Genomic DNA, 24,061 nt, shown 5'->3' with positions numbered 1-24,061 from the left:
TGTGGCACTTCAATCTGCTGTAATATATACATACAAGCTGAAGAAAAAGTAGAGCCATACAAAATTTTCCATGCTAGTCTTGTTTTCCAATTCCTGGTGTGTGCATTCAGATCATCCTGCCCATATAATTTTTCTGCATGTAGAACAACAGGATAAATTCTCAGTTTTCTCTCTCTAAACTGGTCTTAGAAGTGCTAAGCAGTGTTTAGCAAACATCTAAAGCAGAATACTCTTTCATACTTGTTGCATGTATCTCTGTGAAAGAGAAACACTTCAGAAGAGAGTTTTGTATAAATAGTTAAATGAGAAGTATCTGCTCAATTTACAATGGATGATATAAAGTTATCCTCCCCTGCTTCCTCCCGCCGCCTTAAAAATATGAGGGGGAATACAATATTTCTAATGAACCAAACCAACCAGCACAAAAAACCCCAGCTCTCTGAAATGGCTCAGCAAGTTATTTCAAAGATGGAAATTGTACGACTTCTGGTAAGACACACTGTTGTGGCAGAAGCCATTACTAGGCCTCTGCTCCCCAAATGCCTGCATGAGTTACCATTTCCAATAAACATGCCTTTTTCTGTTTAAGAAGGAAGAATTATGTGCTGTTGTAAATTTTTGTAAAATTTACAAGGGCCCACACACATAATGGAACAATACTGTAAACCCAACGCTTGTAACTAAAAAGCACCAGCGAACAGGATAAGCTCTGTCTTATTTTGTTCGAATTGCTCCGGCTTCCCAAACGCAGAAAAATATGACTAAGTATGAAATTATAGGTAAACAGAAGCATAATCAAAGATCTCCTATTACTGCTTAATTTTCTGCAAAATCCAGACATTAAAAGCAAACAAGTACTCACTACAGATAAACAAAACCAACCAAGCAACCAAAAACCACAACAAACTAACACACCAAACCAACCAACCAAAAAAAACCCCTTCCAAAAACGCAGAAGAAAGATTTTTGACCTTAGTTAAGGAAGCCTGCTTACCTTAATATACATACAATTTTTTTAATAGCACATTGGACAATATCCTGGGGAGAAATGCCTAGATCTCCAACAGCCACTTGCAGCAACTGCTGCACCATGTCCAGGGGCTGACCATCTATACACATGGCTACTGCTTGCTCATGGATTTTTTCTTTCTCCGACCTTGAAAGATCATATAAATAGCCATACTTTTGTAGTGTATCCTGTGAAAACATAAATTTTTGGAACACTAATCAGTGTACTTCTTATTTACAGGGCTGTATCAGTCTTCCTTTCTGCTAGGATTTAACATATACTGAGACAAAGAAAAGATTGATGGAACTGAATTTTCAAAACCCAGGTCAACAAAAGCAAAGGTGGAAAATACTAATAAAATATGACAAAAGATTAATGTCTATCATTGCTAGTCATGGTAACACTCAAAGCAAGCACTTGATCAGTAATCATTACCTGTTCGCTGCTTTTCAAGTAAGTGATAAAACTGTGAGTGAGTGTTTCCAAATGAGCAAGAGATTGTTGCAAGTGTTTCAGAGTTTCTTCATAAGCAGCAGACCGGTTTTCAACATCTTTCATGTCATTATCTGAAGTTTTTTTTCTTGATTTCTCAGAAAGATGTTTGACTGCTTTAATAGCCTTCTTAGTCACTTCTATCCTGGCTTCAACTGGCAGCTGAAAAAGATTGTTCAATTATTTATTCACTCATTACCTGTACACTACTGTTTGTATTACGGAAGTGCCAAGAGGTCAGGTGGATCCATTGTTCCACAACACAGCATAAAACTAAATGAAGTATTTAATGGGAAAAAACTTTATTTCTAACTCGTCATTTATTTAAGTGATCAGTATTCCATTACTTTCTTCTGCTGTCCTTCCTTTTACAGATCTTTTTACTTGTTCATTTTAAACCATATGAAACTTCTTTTCCTAACAATATTTATTATTTCGTCAGACTGCCACCTTATAATCTTTTAATTCTTCATTGAGAGACGTCTGAGATACGCTACACAAGACTGACTGATAACTCACTTAAGGTTTGTCAAGTTTAGACCACTGTTTAAAATACATCTCTAAGACCATAACCATAAGCAAAAAAAGCAGGAGGATCTAGAATTTTTATATCAATCTATTTAAAGCCCAAGTTATACAAAATAGTAACTATACAGTATTTTTAAAGACCTGTACAACTATATGTATCTAGGCATTAAACTGAAACAAAGTCTGACTTTCTTGTTTCAGGAAAGACACAGCTTCAGCTGTAAGTCTAAAACAAAATCTGAAGTGTGATTTCAGACATTCATGTATAATTTGTTCCTTCATAACTTCAAGCACAGTTTTAAGGATGCTTGCAATATATTTTCTAATGGGTGGGAGTGTCCTCTGCCTGAACTCTTAAAAGTATCTAGTGCTTTGGGTTAACAATCAGGTGTTTTAGTTACTGGAATACTGAAAAATAACAAACAATTTTAGCTTTCAAGTTGAAATACACAAGAAATAGAAAAAAAAAGCTTGAATCTGTATGACACAGTGAATAGGAAAAAGGATGAATTACCATAAAAGAGAGCAATTAAACTGCTGTAGCATTGTTCATACAAAGTCCAAGAGATGTTTGCATGATGAATTAAACTACCTACTTGTAAAGCCATAAAAACTTTGAAGAGGATTACTTAGTGGAAAGTTACAGTTCACATATTTTCCCCCTCTTCCCTAGATAAAAAGTCACAAGTGAAAGATGTAGAATTCACTCCTGGTTTTTTGTGATGTTACTGTGAACCACACTAATGGTCTACTGGGTATTTTTAATAATGAAAGCAAAACGAGTGGACATTATTGTTGGAGCTAAGAAAATTTACCAGTTTTAACACAATAAGGGAATTTTACTATACAGTTTCAATGCAACACAGTTCCATTCCCACTCTAAGTGATTGAGTTTGTTACTGTGAACAAGGTGTCAATATCAGGTTTTACTCTAAGCAAGGAAAAGTTCATGGTCTCCACATCACATTAAAATCTAACAACCACAGCTGGATTTATATATCCATTTCATAAACATGAAAAAAGAAGAAAACAGCTACATATTTCATTTTTCCTCTTCTGGTGTAGATTCTAATGTTCAAAATGCAATTAAGAGAGATACAAGAGGCAAACAATTTAAGTATGCCATCTAACTTACATCCTAGAGAACAGTGTCAATATACTGACAGTTTAGAAGTCATGATGCCATAAGCACATGCAGAATAAAGTATTTAGGGGGAAAAAAAAAAAGAAAGAAGAAAGAAAACATGTTTTTCCCAAGCCTATTTTAATTTTGCATTCACATTTGCAGAGTGCCAAAATGCAGCACTATGAACATATCATTTATCTTGTTATTTTATTCCAAACCATGAATAGCTCTCCTCCGTACTTCTAGTCAGCTTCAGTAATGAGATTTGGTATCAGAGACAGTGATAAAAATGTAGCTTAGGGGCTAGTTCACTTTGTTTGCATGTGAAGTGAAGTTTTATATTTAAAAAGCTTTTGCGGTTTAAAAAGATCTTTACATCTATAGGCTATAATGTGTAATAAAAAATCTTAAAAATCTCTTTTCACACCAAAGAACATCACATACTATTTCACCTCAACAGATTTTACTCCTCAGGGTAAAAACTCATCTCATAAGCCCGTTCTCCTCAGAGTACGTAAGTATTTCTTAATAAAGCATAGTACAAGTAACATTAACTTGCACATGAAGATGTTGACCCTGCTACTCTTACTGCCAGTGATTAACATGCAAGTGTGGGATTATGGAAACAGCTCCATTCCTTTTAATGCCACAGGAACCTGGATCCCAGCAACACTGAAACGCAGAATGGTTGGAATGGACCTCCAAAAGGCATCTGCTTAAACAGAGCCGCCTAGAGCCAGTGGCCAAGGACCACGTTCAGGTGGCTCTTGAATATCTCCAGTGTGGGAGGACTCAACAATTCCTCTGTGGAACTTGTGCCAGTGTTCAGTCATCCTTATAATGAAAAATGGGTTTTGATGTTCAGATGAAACAGTTGGGTCCAGTTCCCATACTTGACACCAAATCACAGAATCAGAGAATGGCCTGGGTTGGAGGGGACCTTAGAGATCATCCAGTTACATCCCCCTTGCCATGGAAAGCACCACCTTCCACTAGACCAGGTTGCTAAAAGCCCCATCCAACCTGGCCTTGAAACACTCCCAGGGATGGGGCATCCACAACTTCTCTGGGCAACCATTTCTCCTAATGCCTAATCTAAAATGACTCTCCTCCAGTTTGAAGCCATTCCTCCTTGTCCCGTCAGTACACGCCTCTTTTCTCTTTCCGTCTTTCTTGTGGGCTCTCTTCAGGTACTGAAAGGCCACAATTAGGTCATCCCAAAGCTTTCTCTTTTCCAGGCTGAACAATCCCAATTCTCTCAGTCTTTGCTCATAGGAGAGGTGCTTCATCCCTCTAATCTTATTCAACTCTTTCTTTGTTACCACTGACCATGACATTGGACGGCACAGGACGCACCTTTGGCCAGCTCAGGTCAGCTGTCCTGGCTGTGTCCCTTGACCAATTTTTGCATACCTGCAGTCTACTCAGGGCTAAGGTGTTGAGATAAATTAAGCCTTGACATTGTACAAGCAGTGCTCAGCAAGTCAAAATTCTGGTGTGGCATCAACACAGTTTCAGTCACAAATCCAAAGCACAGCCCCACTGAGGCTGCTATGATGAAAGTTAACTTCATTCCTACCAGACCCTGTAGAATTCAGCTGGAGAAAGTTTTAATGTATGCAAGGAACCAGTTAAAGAAAATACATTATTAGAGAAGTTTCCTATTATACACTCTTGAAACAGATTTAATTAAAGTAACTATATAAATGGAAGGCACAAGAAAGTACCTTGAATTGATACTAAAAAAAGAAGTACTGTCAATATCCACGAACAAAACAAGGTCAGGCAAGGCAAACCAACAGAACTGGCACACAGTGGAAAGTGATAAAATGAAGCCAAGTAGTTAAAAAAATAACATCTGAATGCAGTCACGCTATGTGAGAACATTTCTTGTACACCTTCAGGCACTGTCATGGTCTTTCTTTTTCCTTAGTGTTTTATACAACATTAAGTCAATCAGCCAGACAAAAGACAGTGAACATATTCTGGTGTAGAGGGATTCCTTATGGAACAAGGGCATATGATACCCCTGGAAAGATTGGACAACCCAGGGTTGCTGAGGAAAGGCCCCTGAACAGGCCCCTGGCTGCAGGCAGGCCTGGAAAGCACCTGGCTGCAGGCAGCCCTGAGAGTCCTTGGCAAGGTATACACTGGCCGGCTCCCCCCTGATTAGAGGCTGTCTAGAGGGACTGGGGGTGAATCTTTGCAAAAGTAGATATAAGTTGGCATAGCTGAACAATAAAGGGAGAATGATGCTTAATCATATTGGTGTACGTGTCGTTTATCTGGCCAGCTCTCCGGACTCGGTCCCTATCATTCTGGGATTTTTTTTTTTTTTTTTAAACTGGGCTTTTTATAAATGTTATTGTTTATTATTATAATATATATTATATGTTATTATAACATATAAATATGTTATTTTAAACAGCACTTAGTGTCTGAAGTCAAGAAAACAATGCAGGTTAATATTCAGTTGTAACAGGTTCCCATTCCACACCTGTTCAGTACGTGGTCAAAATGTGGACATTGTATTCCTGCTGAAAAAAGCAAAAAAGAAAAGAAAATGGTCAAAAGAGTATTACTGACTCAGAGAAAATAAGTCAACCTTTCAACTAAAATCACTAAGTTGCAAGAGAATTTCTTTTTAATCAGAATTTGGAAAAGAAGTTATTAAAGATGGAATGTTAAACAAAAAAATGTCATCTGCTGTTGTCTGAAGGAATGTGGCCGAGTCTACGGAAGGCTGCAAGAAAGTACCCATGTAAGGAAAATTTCAGCTTCTCTTTCTCTACAGAAGACCTGACTGATGATACCACTGCTTTTTACTCTGCTTTTCCTATCTGACGCTGTAGCCTTTTCTTCCTAATCAACATATTGTGCCAATCTACATTTGTAGTGTGTGTTCAATAATGAAAACACAGTGATTAAAAAAGATTGTTTTCAGTTGTGTTTTTGTTGTGCTTTTGTTGTGCTAGGCTTTTTTTGGTTGATCAAAAAACCATCAGGGCAATGACCTATGAGCTCTGAAACAGATGGTTCTTTGAAGACATAACCAGCTCTCTGACACAATGAACAAAATGCTGGCAATGAAGGAATAATAAAAAAATTAAATCCACAAATTATCTAAAATGCTTCACAAAGATCACAGAAACAGGAACAAATGGGAAATCATCACAACAAAAAGCTGGTATGATCATTGCTATAATTAAGAATCTATGACATCAGTATTATTTAAAAGCAAACAGAGCTGCTGGGAAAAAAGGTGACAGATTCAAAACGCATGCAAAAATATATGCAGTCATTCCAATGAATATCTGGAATTTCTCCCATACAGGAAGCAATCTGTTCCATACACGCAAATAGCCTATTCTTAACACTATTGAGGTAGAATGACTTATTATTTAGTCAGAAAGACTTAAATAGTTATACAGAGTTAAAAGCATTTCTGACTAGAAGTGCCACAAGCAGGAACCTTCTCAACTGCTTGCAGCAGCAAGCCTCTGTGGTGAAGGGATCAATACTTCAGTCCTTCAATGTGTGAGGAAGGTACTGACAAAGACTTAAGGTCTTTGCCTGTTTCATTTACCACAAACACAAAAAAAAAAAAATGGCATCAATCTTTACCTTCTTCAACTACATTAACCATGTTACTTTGAGTCTATGATTTACTGAAGTCCCACTATGATGCATCACTCAGTTCCCACCACACAATGTCACCCTTCCATGAACCCTTAGGACCTGGGAACTGAATCTCATCTTCCAGGTGGTAACTCATTTCGACTGATTGCAAGAAACATGGGACAAAAGAATCTCTGGCCTCTTAGAGCTGAAAGTACCTAAAACTGCATCACATCCTGAACTACAGTCAGTGTAACAATGTTAGTTGCCTTTTCATAAATGCAAACGCCTCATCCATTTCTCCAATTTAGACATTTTCTCAATCCCTTTGCCCAGTCAAGCACTGCTCATTCATCCACCTTCTCATTCAGTCACTGCTGGCCCAATTCATGAGAAAGCTAAAACAAAGAGGATGCGGAAGGAAAGAGGTGACTAAGAGGGCTCCTGTCAAAGCCCATCACATTCCTGTCTTTCTCAGGAAGAACAAGAAGTTGCAGCAGCCAGCACTAAACCCCTGTGTTTTCATTCCCTTTTGCATAATTACACATTCGGCTCCTGGGTTCTCTGCCATATCCAAGTGACACACAAGTAGAAGCAGCTGCCGACTGCTTTGCTGGCCCATCCCTGCCTCCCCTTACTTCTACTGACATACTGAACAGCAGGAGACATTCTGATGTCTGTTTTTTAAGTTCCTGCATGGTGACAACAGCAATGGTACCTCTGAAGCTGAACTCATGTAGCCTACACTGCTATGTAGCCAACGTCCCACTGCCCCTTAGCACTTGAGACTTTTCTCAATTGTTTCTGACCAAAAGGGGTTTTTCAATGGAGATACTGTTCCACAAGAATAACAGTGGAGTGCATCTCATCATCTCCCTGACTACTCTCTCTCTCCTTTCCCACCTTCCCCTTCTGACATTTTGAAAGAGTGGAAGAGAGCTGAGAGGGCATGCAACATTTGGTTTTTGGGGTTTTTTGCCAATACACCTCTCACCACTCCTAAAAAACCCACTTCACTATCTCACTGTAAGCTTCCTCTCAAATTTCCTCTATGTGAGAAAGCTCAGTTGTCTCCATGACAGCACAAATTATTTCTTGATAATGACTATGGTTTTTTGCATTCTGACTAAGAATCAGCACTTCCGTGAAATACCTAAATGTGCATCTGTTACAGGAATAGGAAACTGATATAATAAAGTATTTGGCCATAGAACTGGGCTGGGAAGAAAGCACTGAATTAGAGATTAAAAGAGTGAGCACATGACCAAGGCAGCGTCAAAACACTTATGATTTAAGTAACAGGTGCAAGCCAAAAGGCAGCTTTTATGTATGAAGCATTTTTCAGATGAAAGGTAGAGAAAAGAGACCTCAGAGATAAGTTTCCAGCGTCTACAATGACAATTTCTCATTGTACAATTCTACTTGAAAAGGATCAGTAAAGTCAGTATTTCCTTCTCGTCTTTAGACAAGTCATGACCTTGCTACCTCAGTCCAGGGTCAAGTCTTGCAATTAAAATCTCAGGACAAACCTCAATCTTTGCTCATAAGCATGAAAAAGTAACATTATGAGATGAGATAAAAGGGATCAAAACACCTAAGCCAAGACAGTAGTTCTGATAAAAAGGCTTCAGAGACAGCTGATGGACCTAGAGATAAACATTTTGTTCTACTGTGACAGTCAGATCACAGCACAAATTTTGTGCTGACAAAGCTTCTTATCTTCCCATTTTTTTCACCAAATTCTGTTATAGATACAAGTTAGATGGGTTCTAATAACCCTATACTAATATTGTGGGAACATTAAAACAGTAATTAAAGAGGGAAAAAACCTGAAATTTACCTCATTAAACATAGTGAATAAATATCTCAGAAAAATTGTCACAAATCAAACTAAAGAAGATACACACAAAACCCCCTGAAGAACACTTTCTCTATCACCTTTTCATTTCAGATAAAGTTAGTGAAGATCTCCAGATCTTTTAATAAGGCAATTATCTACAAAATCTCATTTCTCTTTTGTGCATCACAGTAAAGATACGTAAGAAACCATGGGTAAGTTTATGCTAGAAATATCCTTGCAAGTAGGTTTCACTGGGCAAAAAGAAACTCCAGATCTGGTAAGATATGTTACACACATAAAAGTACGTTCTTTCAAAACCACGCTTTCAGCCAGATGGAGATTACGACAGATTATAATTTATATTATTACGCTGCTTAGAGACCACATGCATTGGGCCAGAATACTTTCTCTGTGGAACATCTTAGTCTACATGCAAAAGCCTGGTACTAAGCACAAGCCTGTGGAACAATGAATTTTAGGATGAGCACAAATAAATAAATACAACCACCACAATATCTGGTGGAGGGACAACACAATGGCACAGGCAATCCAGGAGGTTCCTGGAATGCACTCATGACAACGTCCTTCTCCAAGTGATGCCAGAACCAACTAGGAGAGGTGCTATGCTGGAACTTGATCTCACCAACAAGGGCGGGCTGGGGGGGAGTGTGAAGCTCAAGAGCAGACTGAGCTGCAGTGGCCATGAAAATCCTTAGTGCAGCAAGGACGGTACACAGCAAGTTCCCTGCAGCGGTGCAGGTAGCTGCAGCTACTCTTTGTCCTGAGGAGAACTCAGACAACCAGCTGTGGTGGTCAGTCACAGTGAGAACCCATGATTCCCTTGTTTTGCTTTTCGCATGTTTTCCCCTGATTGGGTAATACTTTGTTGTCTTGCTTTATGTATGAAGTTATGTATATTCATTTCCCTTCTTTAATATGCATTAGTTTTAGAAAGTTCCTTGTTCCTCAACGCCCCATTGAATCCTTCCCTGAGTCCCTCCTATGTGTTGTTCCCATTGGTTCCTTTCCTGTCAATCTCACCTGCTTGTCTCTATCCCATTGGCTGAGATCCCTTCCCCACCTAGTCTGTACCCAGTATAAGATCCCTGGACCCTCCCACCAATTGGTCTCTTCGTCTTTGTCTTTTCACTGGGATGGACCTGTGTGGAACACGTACGGAGAGCCCCCTCTCTTTCTTCTTTGCCTTTGCCTGCGTGCCTGCTTAACAGCGACAGAAGGATACAGCCCCTTCAGGGTGAGGAGCTCTACCCCTTTTCATTGTGTGATGGGCACTGAGTGCCGCCTTCCAGAGGCATTTCAGCGTTGACCTCCGGGCTTCTTTGTGCTGGCACGCAAGGGGTAAAACCCCCTTCTGCCAGCTCCCAGTGGCTGAAAACCCCTCCAGTTCACTACTCTGGACTTCAGGAGAGCAGACTCTGGCATCTTCAGGGATTTGCCTGGTAGAGTACCATGGGATAAGCAAAGAGGGACCCAAGAATGCTGGCTGATATTGAAGGATTGCCTCCTCCAAGGTCAGGAGTAAGGTATACCAAGAAACAAGATGTCAGGAAAAACACTAGGAGGCCTGCATGGATGCACAAGGAGCTCCTGGAAAAGACTCCAAACACCAAAAAGAAAGCCTACAGAGGGTGGAAGAAAGGACAGGTACCCTGTGAGGCAGACGGAGGAACTGTCTGAGCATCCAGGCATTGGTTAGGAAAGCTCAAGCACTGCTAGAACTAAATCTTACCAGGAACCCCAAGGGCTACAAGAAAAGCTTCTGTAGGTGTATTGGTGATAAAAGCAAGCTTCACTAAGGGCATATCATGCCTGACAAATCTGGTGGCCTTCTATGACAGGGTTGCAGAATTGGTGGATGAAGACAGAGTAACTGGCGTCATATTCTTGGATTGGTGCGAAGCATTTGACACTGTTCGACATGAAATACAAACTGGAGAGATGGATATGACAGATGGACCACTTGGTGGATAAAGAATTGGCTGGCTTGGCTGCGTGCAGGGAGTTGCATTAAGGGCTCAGTGTTCAAATGGAGATCTGACAAGTGGCATTCTTCAGGGGTAGGTATTGGGACTGGCACTGTTTAACATCTATGTCAAAGACAGGGACAGTGGGACTGACTGAGCCCAGAGAAGACCACAAAGATACTCAGAGGGCTGGAGCCACCTCTCCTATGAAGACAGTCTGAGAGAGTTGGGACTGTTCAGTAAAGAGAGGAGAAGGCTCTGGGAAGACCTCAGAGCAGCCCTCAAGCACCTGAAGGAGTCCTGCATGAGGGCTTTCCAAAGGGCATGTAGTGGTAGGACAAGGGGGATGGCTTTAAATGAAAGAGGGAGGTTTATATATATTATAAAGTATTATGTAGATTAGATTACAGGTATATGTAGATTATATATATGTGCCCTAGATTATAGGTATATATAGATTAGATAAATGGAAGAAATGCAGAAACCCCCCATGGCAAGGAGGATGGAACCAGATGGTCTTTAAGGTCTCTTCCAACCCAAACCACTCTAGGACTCTATGAAATGCACAGTATCTTAGTCTCTGTTGAATAAGAACACAGGGACTTTGGGGTTCCATCAAAACTCACATATCCACAGAGCTAACTCCCCTAACTGAATAAAAATCGCCCTTTTTTTAATACTGGCAATCATAAAAAGAAGAGGTCGGCACAGCAAGGTAGGCTTACAAATTTATCTTTAAATACTGCAGAATGAAAAATATAACATTTACTAAGACTTTCTTCTTGATACTGTATTGAACTCATATCCTATATGCTTCACATGAGGACTAAAATTCTTAAAACATATCTGCTTACCTTTGTGACAGCTTCAGAAGAAAAAGTAATTTCATCCATGAAAGTAACAACATCATCTGGATCAAGTCTATCAAAGTATTTCGAACACATATCATATGCATGTAGCCACTCATCCATGGTTTCTGGTATTTTTTTAATGAGATGGTGATCACCATTCCAAAAAAGTTTTTGCAACCACACAGCGTAAATAGAACTTGGTGACAGCATGCCACCATCTTTTTTAGGAATTCTGGGAGCCAGTTTGGAAATAGATAAGATATTTTGACTTGTAAGGATGGGCTCCAGTGTTTCCAGAGGGTTTTCATTTTCATCTGTTAGTTTTTTGTAATTAAGACCTAGTGACAGAGGCAGAAAGAGGTAAAAGTTACTCATAATTAAAACTACTCACACTCCACAATTACACATTAAACAATGAATACACCAGTATCAGCAAAACTAAAAAGACTCTAGCCCATCACCTTTTACAAACATATATACTGACAGACTGGGATTTTATGATGTCCTGGTGCATGTGAAATCTGTCAATCCATGGCAAATATTTTAACATTATATATCAATCCAATAAGGGGGAATGGGTTTACACTGAAAGAAGGTAGATTTAGATTAGATATATGGAAGACATCCTTCACTGTGAGGGTGGTGAGTCACTGGAACAGGCTGCCCAGAGAAGTTGTGGATGCTCCATCTCTGGAATTGTTAATTGTTCAAGGCCAGATTGGATGGGGCTCTGAGCAACCTGGTCTAGTGGAAGGTGTCCCTGTCCATGGCAGGAGATTTGGAACTGGATCATCTCTAAAGTCCATTCCAACCCCAATTGTTCTGTGATTCTATGACAAAACCTAAAAAAAGCAGATTCTCAAAGAAGCAAGAACATACATATAGTATATAGAATCAGGCTAGAACTTAAATATAAACCCTAGAAAATTTCATGCAAGTCAAGGCATAAATCTTCACTAATTTAAAATATATATTCTGATCATGGAACAGCTGGTACTTACCACTTAGCAAAAACTGGAAGGCACTAACTACAAATAAACTAAATAAGGTCAGCTAGACATAGGACATGTAGATCCATTTACATCAATATTCATATAATCAAGAGTCATGTTACTACTCTGGTTCCTAGAGGAAGAACATCCTTGCAAATTAATCTAGCAAAACCGAAAGTATTTCTATCAATGATACTATTTTATTTTCTTTGCATATAATTCCTAAGATAACTTGACTTCTATTGCCATGTTCTTATTCATATACTTCAAGCCTACAACCTCTACAAACACTTAGACGTTGTTCCTTGACTCCTATCTCTAAACTATGCTGAACACTGAGAATTTTGATTGGGGGTGTAATACAAAGATTTAATTTTTTACCACATGAACTGACTAATTAATGTCTGACATATAGTCCCAGGACATTTTCTTTACTAGCTTTGAAGGTAAATAATAACTTCTTGGCTGAATTTTCTTTGGCAAGCATCACAGAACTTGAGTGTTGAATAACATCAGTAAGAACTGAAGGTTATCCCTCCTCTCCAAAAAAATTATTGACTTTTTTCTTATTGCAATACATGAATTCATATGCACTATCTCTTTAAACTCTGTGGCACAGTTAGTGTACAATACACATGAGGTTCCAATATTGAACAATTAATTCATCCCCATAGGAGGTAATGCCATACAGTGTGTATTTTTCATTCTGAAACTGGATTTGGAGTTGTACAACTAAAATTCAAGATAGTACCCAACTAACAAGCAAATTGAAAGTAGTATTCAAAATTTCGGAGTCCTTAGCAGCAGTGTATTTTACAGTAATTGTCTGAAAATGTAGGACTACAAACAATGCTGTAATTCTGGAAAGGCAAAAGGTGACATCAAGGGTAAAACACAACATAAAATTATCCTCTTTAAGACAAACAAACACACAAAACGCATAACGTCCCTAATATATTCTTTAATTCAGACTCTTGAAAGGTAAATTGTCTTAAGTCCTTGGAGAATATTCATGTTAAACTTGTAGTGTTAAAAATCATACTCTAGGAACTTGATACTTCTCATTTAAACTTGCATCACTAAGAGAAACCTGTTCTTAACTAGTTTGTTCTTGCTGTGATCAAATATATTTTCAGTAAAACAAAGAGAAGGAACTTACACCTATATTAACTGTATTCATCTCCTATGCTCACAGAAAAAAACAATTACCTGGAAAACATAAACTATCTAAGGATAATCATGTCAATACTTACATAACAGAACAATAAATACAGCAATGAAGAAAATGAACAGGTACTTTCCTACCTGGTGCAACAGCTTTGAATTTTTTCAGGAGTCGGATGTGAGTTTCAGGTTTAAGAGTATGATTTACCACTTCTGAGCAACCACAGTTTTCCAGGAGTGTAAAATAGTAAAGCAACCGCTGGTGATCCTGGCCTTCAATACTTGGGTAAACATATTTAACCATGTGTTCATGGAAGGTTTCAGGACTGGTTTTCAAAGTCTCAAACAGACCAAGACTTTGTGCTCTTTCTTCTATTTCCAGTGTCGATAACCTGTGTTTAGAAATAACTTTTACTTAAAGGCCTGGATGTGCCATGAAAGACTCTTACAGGTGCACACCTGGGAGACAGGACAATCCTTTCCTCTCTTTAAGGTCCCGCTCACAAATATTTAGATAATTGTATGCTCTATAAACAAAAGCTAAGCAACTCTTATTTCCCAATCCTGTTATCTGTTGACTTGGATTGACATGCAGATTAAGGGTTATGAATACTGAAGTGGAATTCAAAGCAGGATTTCACATCTGTGAGTATAGCTATATGTAAAAGGAAACATACATCCAAGGTATGTGTAAAGGAAGACTTTATTAAGCAAACCAACCAACCACTTGTTGCTGAATGATGCTCAAAGATCCTATTGCCCAGTTAGAAGTTTTCCCAATCCATTACATTCTATTTTCTGTAGTTGATGAGTACCTGTGCATACCTTGAGAGATATTATCACTGAAAATTGGCTCTTGCCCAGCAATTAATCTATTTGACACTATTATTCATGCTTAGGACACTTTGACACTTTCCCACATTGCTTCTCAAATTGTCATCCACGAAAGCTTATGAAAATATCAGCAAGCTTTGGGTTGATCTCAGTCAGTCCCACTGCTTCAGGAAATTCTTTCCTGAATCTTTTGAAAAGAATACATTAGCTCTTTCACAGTATGAGTTCAGACACCTCCAGCCGACTACATAAAAGATAATCACTCCTTTTTCCCTCAGCTGGGAGAAAAATGAGTGCATATCATCTTAAGTTTATATCTTTCTCAACTTAAAGATTTACCTAAATCTGACGAAAGAAGTAACCTACAGATGGTTCCTACCTCATGTCTCCCCAGAGTCCAATCATATGGCACGTTAGATAGTACATTTCATTTGGAAATCTGATGTCTTCTAATACCACTTGATTTTTCCTCTACCTTTAAAACTGATGAAATTAGAATTTCATCATTTTTCCCCCCAAATATACATGCTATAAGTTAGTGTTTCTCTTTAATATCCAAGTAAAATGCCTCTGTTTCATTCCTAAAGATGATCCTGTTACAGCAAATACCACAAACACAACCTTCTCAGTTTAAAAATTAACTGATTTCCTAGGGAGAATAAGATATTTTTGAGTTATTTTTATATCTACAACCTTCCCCAAGATTGTTACCCTTGCAAGCACTATTTTAATTCTATACATCCTTCTTATTTGTTCATTTTTCTACAATATGAATGAAAACAAGTATGGTATTAATGGAAATAAAGCACCATTCACTCTTCATATCAGGCAAAACAGAGACTTGGATCTGATGTATTTCAAGAGTGTGATCTGACTATTTTTTTTTGTGTTCATACCCAAAGTTCAAACTAAAGGCTAGTTGAGCATTGTACTATATGAACAGGATTGGCAGATGTTTGCTGTGTTTTTAGGGCAGGGCTGATTGTGGATAGGAAGAGTTTATGGTGTTGTTCAGAGAGATTCTGGAGGTTCTGTGATAGGCAAACAATTTCATGTTGCTGAAATCATAAATTGCATTTTATACAGTTTTGATAATCAAATGTGATCAGATTCTTCAAAAGAGATAATAACATTTCTTTTTAATTTTTAAAAAATGTCATTCTGAATGATTTTTCAGACTCATATTCCACAAAAAACCATGTAATATTTCTTTGTCATCAAGTAATCAAAGAAATAGTTAAAACAAACCATGTTAATACGAACTATGAAGCTCTTCTAAGCTTCTCCTTATGTAAAGTGGCTTATAGAAATACTGCGAATTTGGTTAAAGAGATTAAGTCTTAGAATAAACTTTTCAGTTCAGAATGAATGCATAATGAAACATGTATTATTAATGCCATAATCCCAAGATTAAAATATACTGTAATGGTCATATGCTGTCAATCAATTTTAAAATGAGATTATGATACAACAAAAGCATGCTCACCAGCATATTATGCTATTATACATCAATTTTCAAGACATTTTTGAATTTCACTAGGGAAAATATGGTTACTCTGTACTTCAGTGATTTCACCATTCTATGAATACTAACTCACGGAGGACAAGAACAAAGAAAATGATAGAAAACTGCTGCAAAACACTTTAGGTAATATTCTATTCCCAGAGAAGGCAGCTGGCTCTTTCACATTCACCCCGTTGTTGCCATGTTTATATCCTGTCTGTTTTGTTTTAAGCAGTAAATAATTTAGCAGCATCAAAATTTAGAGGAGACTTCTAGATGACTTCTCTATTTTCTGGAGGAGGCAAAGAAAATCTCAGAACATTATTTCATCTTCTCCAGATAATTCACCAGGTTTTGTTTTTTATTCCTCATGTTTTATAAAATGTTTTAATCCTTTTAAATTAATAGTTAATGTTAAGAGAGGTACAAACACTGCTGCAAGCCAAAGGTGTTTTAAGAATTTAACACTCGAAACAAACCAAATTAATTTGATCATGTCTGACAGAACAGTAGAGAAGAACAGCTGCATTACACAGGGAGTTCTATATCACTGTCATCTGCATGTGCTATTCAGGCAAGTAGCTTGGTCTTCTATCAAATGGGTTTATTCATCTTTCAGTAGGCAAAAAGTGCCTGAATGACAAGATGTCAGAGGTTAAAATAAATATATTAATTAACAAATAAAGGCCCCGGAGCCACCCTCCCCTTATGCCAGACCAGTGCCAGGTCTGGTCTGCCATAATCTTGTAGGCTAGAACAGTTTCAGTACAACATTCTTAAAAGAAAAAGCGTGCTTCTATCAAAAAATGAAGCTGAAATGAACAGATGCACAATGTGAATAGGAAGCTCCAATATATTTATTTCCTCTACTATTCTGTAGAATAGAGGTCAATAAATATCAAAACTCTTAAAAAAATAGAGAAACTATCATGTTTCAGAACATATTACAAGGACTGTAGCAGTAACTACAAGATAAGTTGCTACTGGAAGAGAGAACTAAATATTGAAAGTTGTGGAAACCTGCATACTGAAACAAAAGTCCTTGAGTACTATGAAGAACAATAAGACACATATGGACTTTTAACCTTGCCTGCAACACCAGTTTTCACAGCTGGTTACAGAAGCATTACGTGGAAAAGACAAAAATTCCCATACTATCCCAACACAAGACAAATGAACACACAACCCAAACTCCACCTCCAATATAATTCATTTCTGTCACACCTTAGCATTTATTTCTGTGTAACAGAATTGTATGTGCATTTGCAGAGGAGACAACTTACCCACTGTCAGTGAATAAAAATTCCAGATGGGTCATGTAAACTTCCCAAAGTGGAACACTGTATCGCTGAGCCAAAGAAATAGCAATTTTATAGACATTTTCTTCAAGTGTTCTGGTAGAGGAGAGACATGAAAGAAAAGTTATGTTAAGCCCTATGACACATGACATGAAAATAAATCCTTACGTTAGAAAACTCAAGATTTCTTCTTTTAATTTTTTTTTCATAAAACAAGAACATAGAAAAAACTTTAAATAAACATACATTAAGTGTGTCTTCCTGCATTTACTTATACTTGGTGCTCCATTTGAGAAAAAAAAAAAATAGAAGAAAAAAACAAATGACAGAGATATTCCAAAGACAGGAACCTACTCCACCAAACACTCTGGTTCTCAGTGGCAGCTTCTATTCAACCCTGTGCTAAGGCAAAAATTTCAGTTTTCATTTCATTTCAATTACAAAGTGATGAGGGATGTAACTTGTCACAGTTAGGATTTATCTGATTTTGTTGCAATACGTACAGTGTTTTAGCACAACTGGTATATAAATCCTCAAAGCTCTTTCTAGAAGTTCACAGACAGAAACACTCTTAGTATTTGTAGACTAAAAGGTGTGAAGGTGTCCAGCTCACTCTGTCCTAAAATATTAAAAAAATGCTTTTCTGTTATTGCATAATCCCTTTGACAAAACAATAGATGGAGAACATGGTAAAATATGAAAGCCTAAAGTTAACTTCATACTGATTTTTACTAAGCCAGTATAGTATGGTTCAAATAGAGACGAATGGTTCTTGTTTTCAGGCTGGCATAGAAGCAATACTATTAAGGCTACTGCTGGGATTTTGGGGTTTTGGTTTCAGTTTGGTTGGGTTGGGTTTTTTCTCTTCAGGATAATTCCAAGAAAAACACTATCTGTGTGTAATTACTTCCTAATAGGCCTGTCATGAACAACTTCTTTAAAATGTATTTAATGTGAATACACGAGGTGGCTCTACTTGAGCAGGGACGTTGGGCAAGATGACCCCCAGAAGCCCCTTCAAAGCTCAACCATTCTGCGATTCAGTGAAAGAGGAAGATGGTATGAATGGTTTAGCTGCAAAATAATCCAGTCAATCATACAAATCTGGAGTGGCTCTTGGAGCTAATGGTATGCATTCCTCCTGGAATTTTATAAGCTATACCACAGTCCTCCCTTCCTGTCTAAAAGTGGCATGCAGTGGCAGCCTAAGGCAATGGTGGTTTAAGGAAATGATACCATATAAATGAAGAACAATAATTAGCAATTTATTCATTGCCAAGATAACAACAAAAACAAGCAGCTGTTGCACAATGAAAAGCTGAAAAAAATTGTCCATTACCTCGCAAACGATCTTCTAACATTTTTATTTACACACCCCTTTTCATGCCCAGCCCTGACTGTCTGTCACTCTTCGCCTGAGGACTGCCAAAGGAGTCCTCACTGAAAGCTCCAGCATAGGCACACTTTGTATGTATTTTGTTGGTGTTTCACCAAGACTGGTGCAAAACCTATACCCTAATATTAGCAGAGAGTAAATGAAGGGTTATGGATTCAATTAGAAGTTACAGATCCATTTATTTGAGCAACATTTCATTTAAGTAGAGCAGATACATAGAAAAAGCTCCAACTGTAGCAGCATTACAGTGTAAAACTGTAAAGCAAGTAAATTATCTTTCTAAAGGTCAGCACTACTTTCAATTTACTCTTCTAATTTAAAGCTTAAAGCTATTCCATTCTAAAATAGAGAAAACAAACCTAATAGACATTACTTACTCTGCCAATCCTAGTATTGTTTCTCTCTTGTACTGTGCATCTGCTGTAAATCTCTGCACGTCCACTCCTTTGCCAAGCCCTTGCAGAGTCTTAGCTTGAGTTAAGTCAATTAGTCGTTCATTGTAGTAATGCAGCTGATTTATCCAACTGGAGACTTCTTCAGGCCAGTCTGCATGGGCATACTGAGTAACATGCCTTGTGACCATCTGAATCACCTTCTTTGGATCAGCCTGCAAAAATAATTGACAACAAACTAAAAAAAACCCCATAAATTCTGAACAAAATTTATCAATATATAATTGACCCCTGTGTTCAGAACTAGGAGATTTGTTTCCATTTCTGAGAAATTTTAAGTAAACAGAATTTAACATTTTCTGTAAGACCTATTTACTGTAATATTATCATTTATCCTTTCGGAATGTTTTAGTCTATTCCATATGATACAAGTATTCAAACACACCTCACCAAATTAATAGTAACAAGTGTTTCACTATGACTGAATTTGTTTTTAAATTCCTTTTTTTTATTTACACTAAACTAGGCAACTGATTGGTCAAACACTGAAATCAAAGAAAAGTTACTGAATTTCTGATATAATTCTATTATACAGAATTGAAAAGAGGAATAGCTTTTACATGTTGAGCACTGATACTTTCAAAGAAGTATTGCAGGATCCACAAATTACACAAGGCATTGCCTAGTCCCTGAATCTTCAAAGAATTAAATATTGATCATCTATGGACTACAGCAACCTTAGTTTTGAAAATACCTTAATCACAAATAAAACTTATTTCTCTGTGTTAGAAATTACAAAGCAAGTGCATCTCTTATAAACCATTAACTTCTGTAGTCAAAAACCCTCATAGCAAAGCAACAATTGAGATCACAAAGCATGAAAAATGAATGCATGTACTGTGGAGTGTTCCAAATTATCTCAAGATCTGGACAGTGGCTATGTCTAGGCACCTCCACTTGACCAGAGCTGTGTGTAATATGTAAACACTTGGCTTACTCAATACCTTGATTTCTCTCTTCCATGAAAAATGAGGCCACCAGCAGCTCAATGACAAAAGGAAGCACTGTGACTTCTGTGTGGCATCCACTGAGGAAGGAGGACCTCCAGAAGAGCCACCAAAAATACGTGGGGATGCCAGTGTAGTTGAAATATTTTGTAAAAGAAACAGCTGATTTAACTGCTGTGATCTCAAAAATGTTGAGTGTACCAGAGCAGTACACTATGGTTTTTTACTACAGAATTATGCTGCTACATTAGAAGAAAAACTGTGAACATTAACTAGAGTGCACAGCTGGGTAAAACATGCACCTAAGTTTAAACCTTAAGGCATGCTTTTTTTTTTCCATGACTTGTTGGTCATTCTAAATTGATTTTTTTTTTCAAGTCTTAATTGACAGGCTGCTCACCAAGTCACATTAAATGCTAAAGGGCATCCTTTTTCCTCTCCCCATGATACACTTCCAAAGCCCTCCAAACATTGCCAACTCATTGGTTTTATAAACAAAATCAGTACTTCTTTCAAGGCTGCTTAGGAGATTGGGAACAGAATAATAAAACCTCATAAAAAGAGACAGGCAAGCAGAGCAGTGCCTCTACAACACAATTATATCAGCTGGAAAGCCATCCACTGCTTATTATGTACCCTGGTATCTCATTTTATGTGATACATTAGAAAACAGAGCATGGAGACAGCGAAAGTCAGACCAAGACAAGGAAACATGTTTAACATAACTGCCTAAAACCTCCAGTCCACTGAGAAAGGCAGGTTCCTCTGACAACCTATGAGAATAAATTTGCTCTCTATTGTTAGGTTTCCACTCTCTCACATTAAGTCCCCATTTGTTATATCTCCATGAAATCACTTGTGTGTAATCTTCCATGCTGCCTGTTTGTAGTCCCAAGGAACACCTTATTTGGAAATAATGTCTTGGGGTCTATTGATCTTACTAATGACAGACTTAGAATAAAAGAACCATACCCTGTGTGAATACCCATGTATATATAGCCACACGTATATAATGCAAAATAAAGGTGCAGACACTTCAGTCTAGAAGATAAAAGTTATACATTTAGATTAAGAAAACACAACTGAAGTTTTTTTACTGCAAGCTATTGCCAAAGATTGTCTTATTTTCTTTGCCACCAGAAATCTTTCAATCAAGCGTTATCCTCTTATCTCTTAAAAAACCTATGGCCCAAACTATCACAGCATATGAATCCAAAATTAGTTTAGAGAAATCCCAGAGTCTTCTGTTTGGTATCAAGCTGCAGAGAGCTTTTATGTCATAATTTTAAGTATTCATTTCCTTAATATCTTCACATGTTTAATAATACATATCTTTTAAAAGACATGCAAAACGATTTCTACCTCCATTAGATATCTAATTCAATTAGGCATGATTCTTGTTATAACAAACAGTAACAGAGACAAATCACTACAGCTGTATCGCCAGTTTTCAAAAAACATTTTAACAGTTTTTAATTGAAAAGACCATAACAACTAGCTAGTCATAGTACCTGGCCACGAAGAAAATCAGCAAAATCAGTCAAGTCTGAATCTTACTGCAGCATTCACAGTTTGTAAATTCTAGGACTTTTTTCAAATTGTAATAGACAGCAATTTGTGTAAATACAAATTAATTTTGACAAGACCAGTAAGATGCCATATTCAACTTGTTCCCTTTCTCATGTTACCTGTCAAAAACCACACCAATAACCCCCAAACAGCTCCAACACATTTCTCTCTGTTGGTTTTTCAGAGTCCTTCAGACAGTTAGAAACTGTGCTTAGGTGTTCGACTCCCTGATTTGCCAGATAAATCTCCTCCAGTACTCCTAGACAGACATTTGAACAAAGCTTTCTCTCCTGTGATCGTTGAGAAAGGGCATTTTACATACATACACAGTAAACATAGGGTAACTTTCCACAGAAGCCACAAGAGCTGACCCAAACGTATTACACCCTTAACTCAGAAGCCTCCACAGCTTTGCCAAGGGAAATCCCTCAGGAACACCTCCCAATGCATTTTACTCATCTAGTGGGCTAACATTATATTTGTGTTGACATAGGCCTTATTTAGGAATTAAGAAAAAAAAAATTAAAAATGGAGAGAAAGGAAAAAGCACACATCACTTTAGCAGAAAGCTAATTTAATTTCATGCTATTAGGTGTGATTTACCCAGCACAGATCAGGTATCTATCCCTACTGCCCCACTGGTCATTACCAATAAGCCTCAGCTGGGATTCAGCGTCCACCTAAGTACATCTTTTAGAGCAGCTATTTCTCTTTGACCACCCTCTGGAAGTGACACCTGTGAAGCCCCTCAATCTGTGTGCCACTGTGACAGAATAAAAGCAACACTGGTTTTAAAAGGAGATAGGAGGTTTTGATCTTAGAATGTCTTCACTTTTATGCCTGAATTAATCTTCAATTTATGGGGGTTTTCTTCCCGGCAAGTTGGTATGTCTTCTTTCCTCTTCCAATCTATTTAAGACTTAATTCACTCATACATGTCAGAAACAAATAACCAAAAAAAGTATCAGCTATTATGCTGTTCTTCTCCAGCTCAGGAAGTGGCAATGATTTTACAACTATGGTAATACTAATAAAAAAAATAAAATAACAAAAAATGAAACACTCCACTGTGAACCCTTTAGCACTGAGATAATATTAGATCACTGTAAGGCTGTTTGGATTGCTTACTTCTTTTAAGACCAAGAATCCATCCAATTCTTAAAAAAAATTCTATAAAAAAAAAACTATATTATTCTTCTAATTTTTTTTTTAATGTAAATCATCTAGAGAGTGCAATACAGAAATGTTCAGAAAAACTGATCAGAAAAACTGCTTAGATCAGCAGAGGTCACTCCGCTCATAATCACCCCAAAGACAAAACTGACACTGTGGACCTTTCTGGATCGAGGTTACAAAGCATTTCCATCACCTTTGGAACTGTAATCCTTCGGCAATGGCCAAAAGCTGCAACTGCGGTCAGCCACAGAAATCTGAAGGGAAAGGCAGAGGACACGCTCCCTTGTGCCCAGATCCTTGCAACACCAGGTTTGTTTTACAACATTTTAAGAGATCCTAAGAAAGAAATCATGCTCCAGAGGGAGTTAGTTACATACACCAAGCAAAATCCTCATGGTTATCAAAACAAGGAGATGACAGCACATGAGCAAGGGAGACCAGGGAGCAGGGTGCAACATTCCTGCTGCAGACACAGTTGTACTTTGCCCATTTCCCTGCCTCTGCAGCTGCTGCCCATCACCAGTGTAGCTGGGATCCAAACCACACCTCTAGAATGCATGCGTATTTCAGGAAGAAGAGGAGAGCTCCCCCTAATCCTTGTAGCAACTGCCACAGTCCCTGCTGCAAGAGATTCAGTGTGCTACAAATTTGATGGAGGGGAAGGCAAGAAAAGAAGAATCAAGTGAAGCACATGAGACAATAATTTTCCTCACATACTGAAGCAGGAAAAAAGACTTACAGGAATGAAATAGTTCACTCAGGAAGAAAAATCCTGAACATGCCTGCTCACTCAAGAAATATACTCCATCTCTCCACAGGACAGCTTTTCATTAATTAAATTGATGACACTTGTCTTCAAGTTATATTTTTGTCATGCTGTGAGTCAAGAGTACAGTAACTTAGATACAGCATCACATGAATTTGAGGTGGCCAACCTTCCATATCACAGCTGTCTCACATCTGATCCGCCCAAAGCAAAAGATAAAGCATATAGCTAAGATGGAAGACCAGAACATCTCAGAAATAAACCTTTACTATCACATCACTCAACTGCAAGGATACCTCAACATTATTGTCCTTTTGCTGCTGCAGCTGCATGTATTGTGTGACACCAGTTTTGTTCAGGATCAGCTTTCACAACCATTTTTTAAATGGGTATAGGAAGCAGCAGATCTCATCACTCACCAGTGAAACCACACCAGGTCAATATGTAAGAATACCTACCAGAATGCCTTTTATAAGCTACAAGATGCATCAGGATCAAGTTGAACAAACTTATT

The 24,061-nt window shown here is 37.8% G+C and overlaps 1 protein-coding gene across 3 annotated transcripts in view; it reads right to left on the bottom strand.

Moving 5' to 3' along the window:
• NBAS (NBAS subunit of NRZ tethering complex) overlaps positions 1-24,061 on the bottom strand; it is a 174,723-nt gene that overhangs the window by 49,839 nt on the left and 100,823 nt on the right. For all 3 annotated transcript variants that reach the window (XM_048297405.1, XM_048297406.1, XM_048297407.1), the window contains 6 exons: positions 19,015-19,244; positions 17,227-17,337; positions 13,747-13,997; positions 11,453-11,787; positions 1,445-1,663; positions 995-1,197 (listed from right to left, as the gene is read on the bottom strand). In XM_048297405.1, coding sequence (XP_048153362.1) covers positions 995-1,197; positions 1,445-1,663; positions 11,453-11,787; positions 13,747-13,997; positions 17,227-17,337; positions 19,015-19,244 — 1,349 coding nt within the window. The remainder of the gene's footprint in view (positions 1-994; positions 1,198-1,444; positions 1,664-11,452; positions 11,788-13,746; positions 13,998-17,226; positions 17,338-19,014; positions 19,245-24,061) is intronic.

The sequence above is a fragment of the Corvus hawaiiensis genome, chromosome 3 (genome assembly GCF_020740725.1).
Source record: "Corvus hawaiiensis isolate bCorHaw1 chromosome 3, bCorHaw1.pri.cur, whole genome shotgun sequence".
Lineage (NCBI taxonomy): Eukaryota > Metazoa > Chordata > Aves > Passeriformes > Corvidae > Corvus > Corvus hawaiiensis.
Note: the sequence above shows the minus strand (reverse complement) of the source record. Positions and strands in the feature narration are given on the sequence as shown.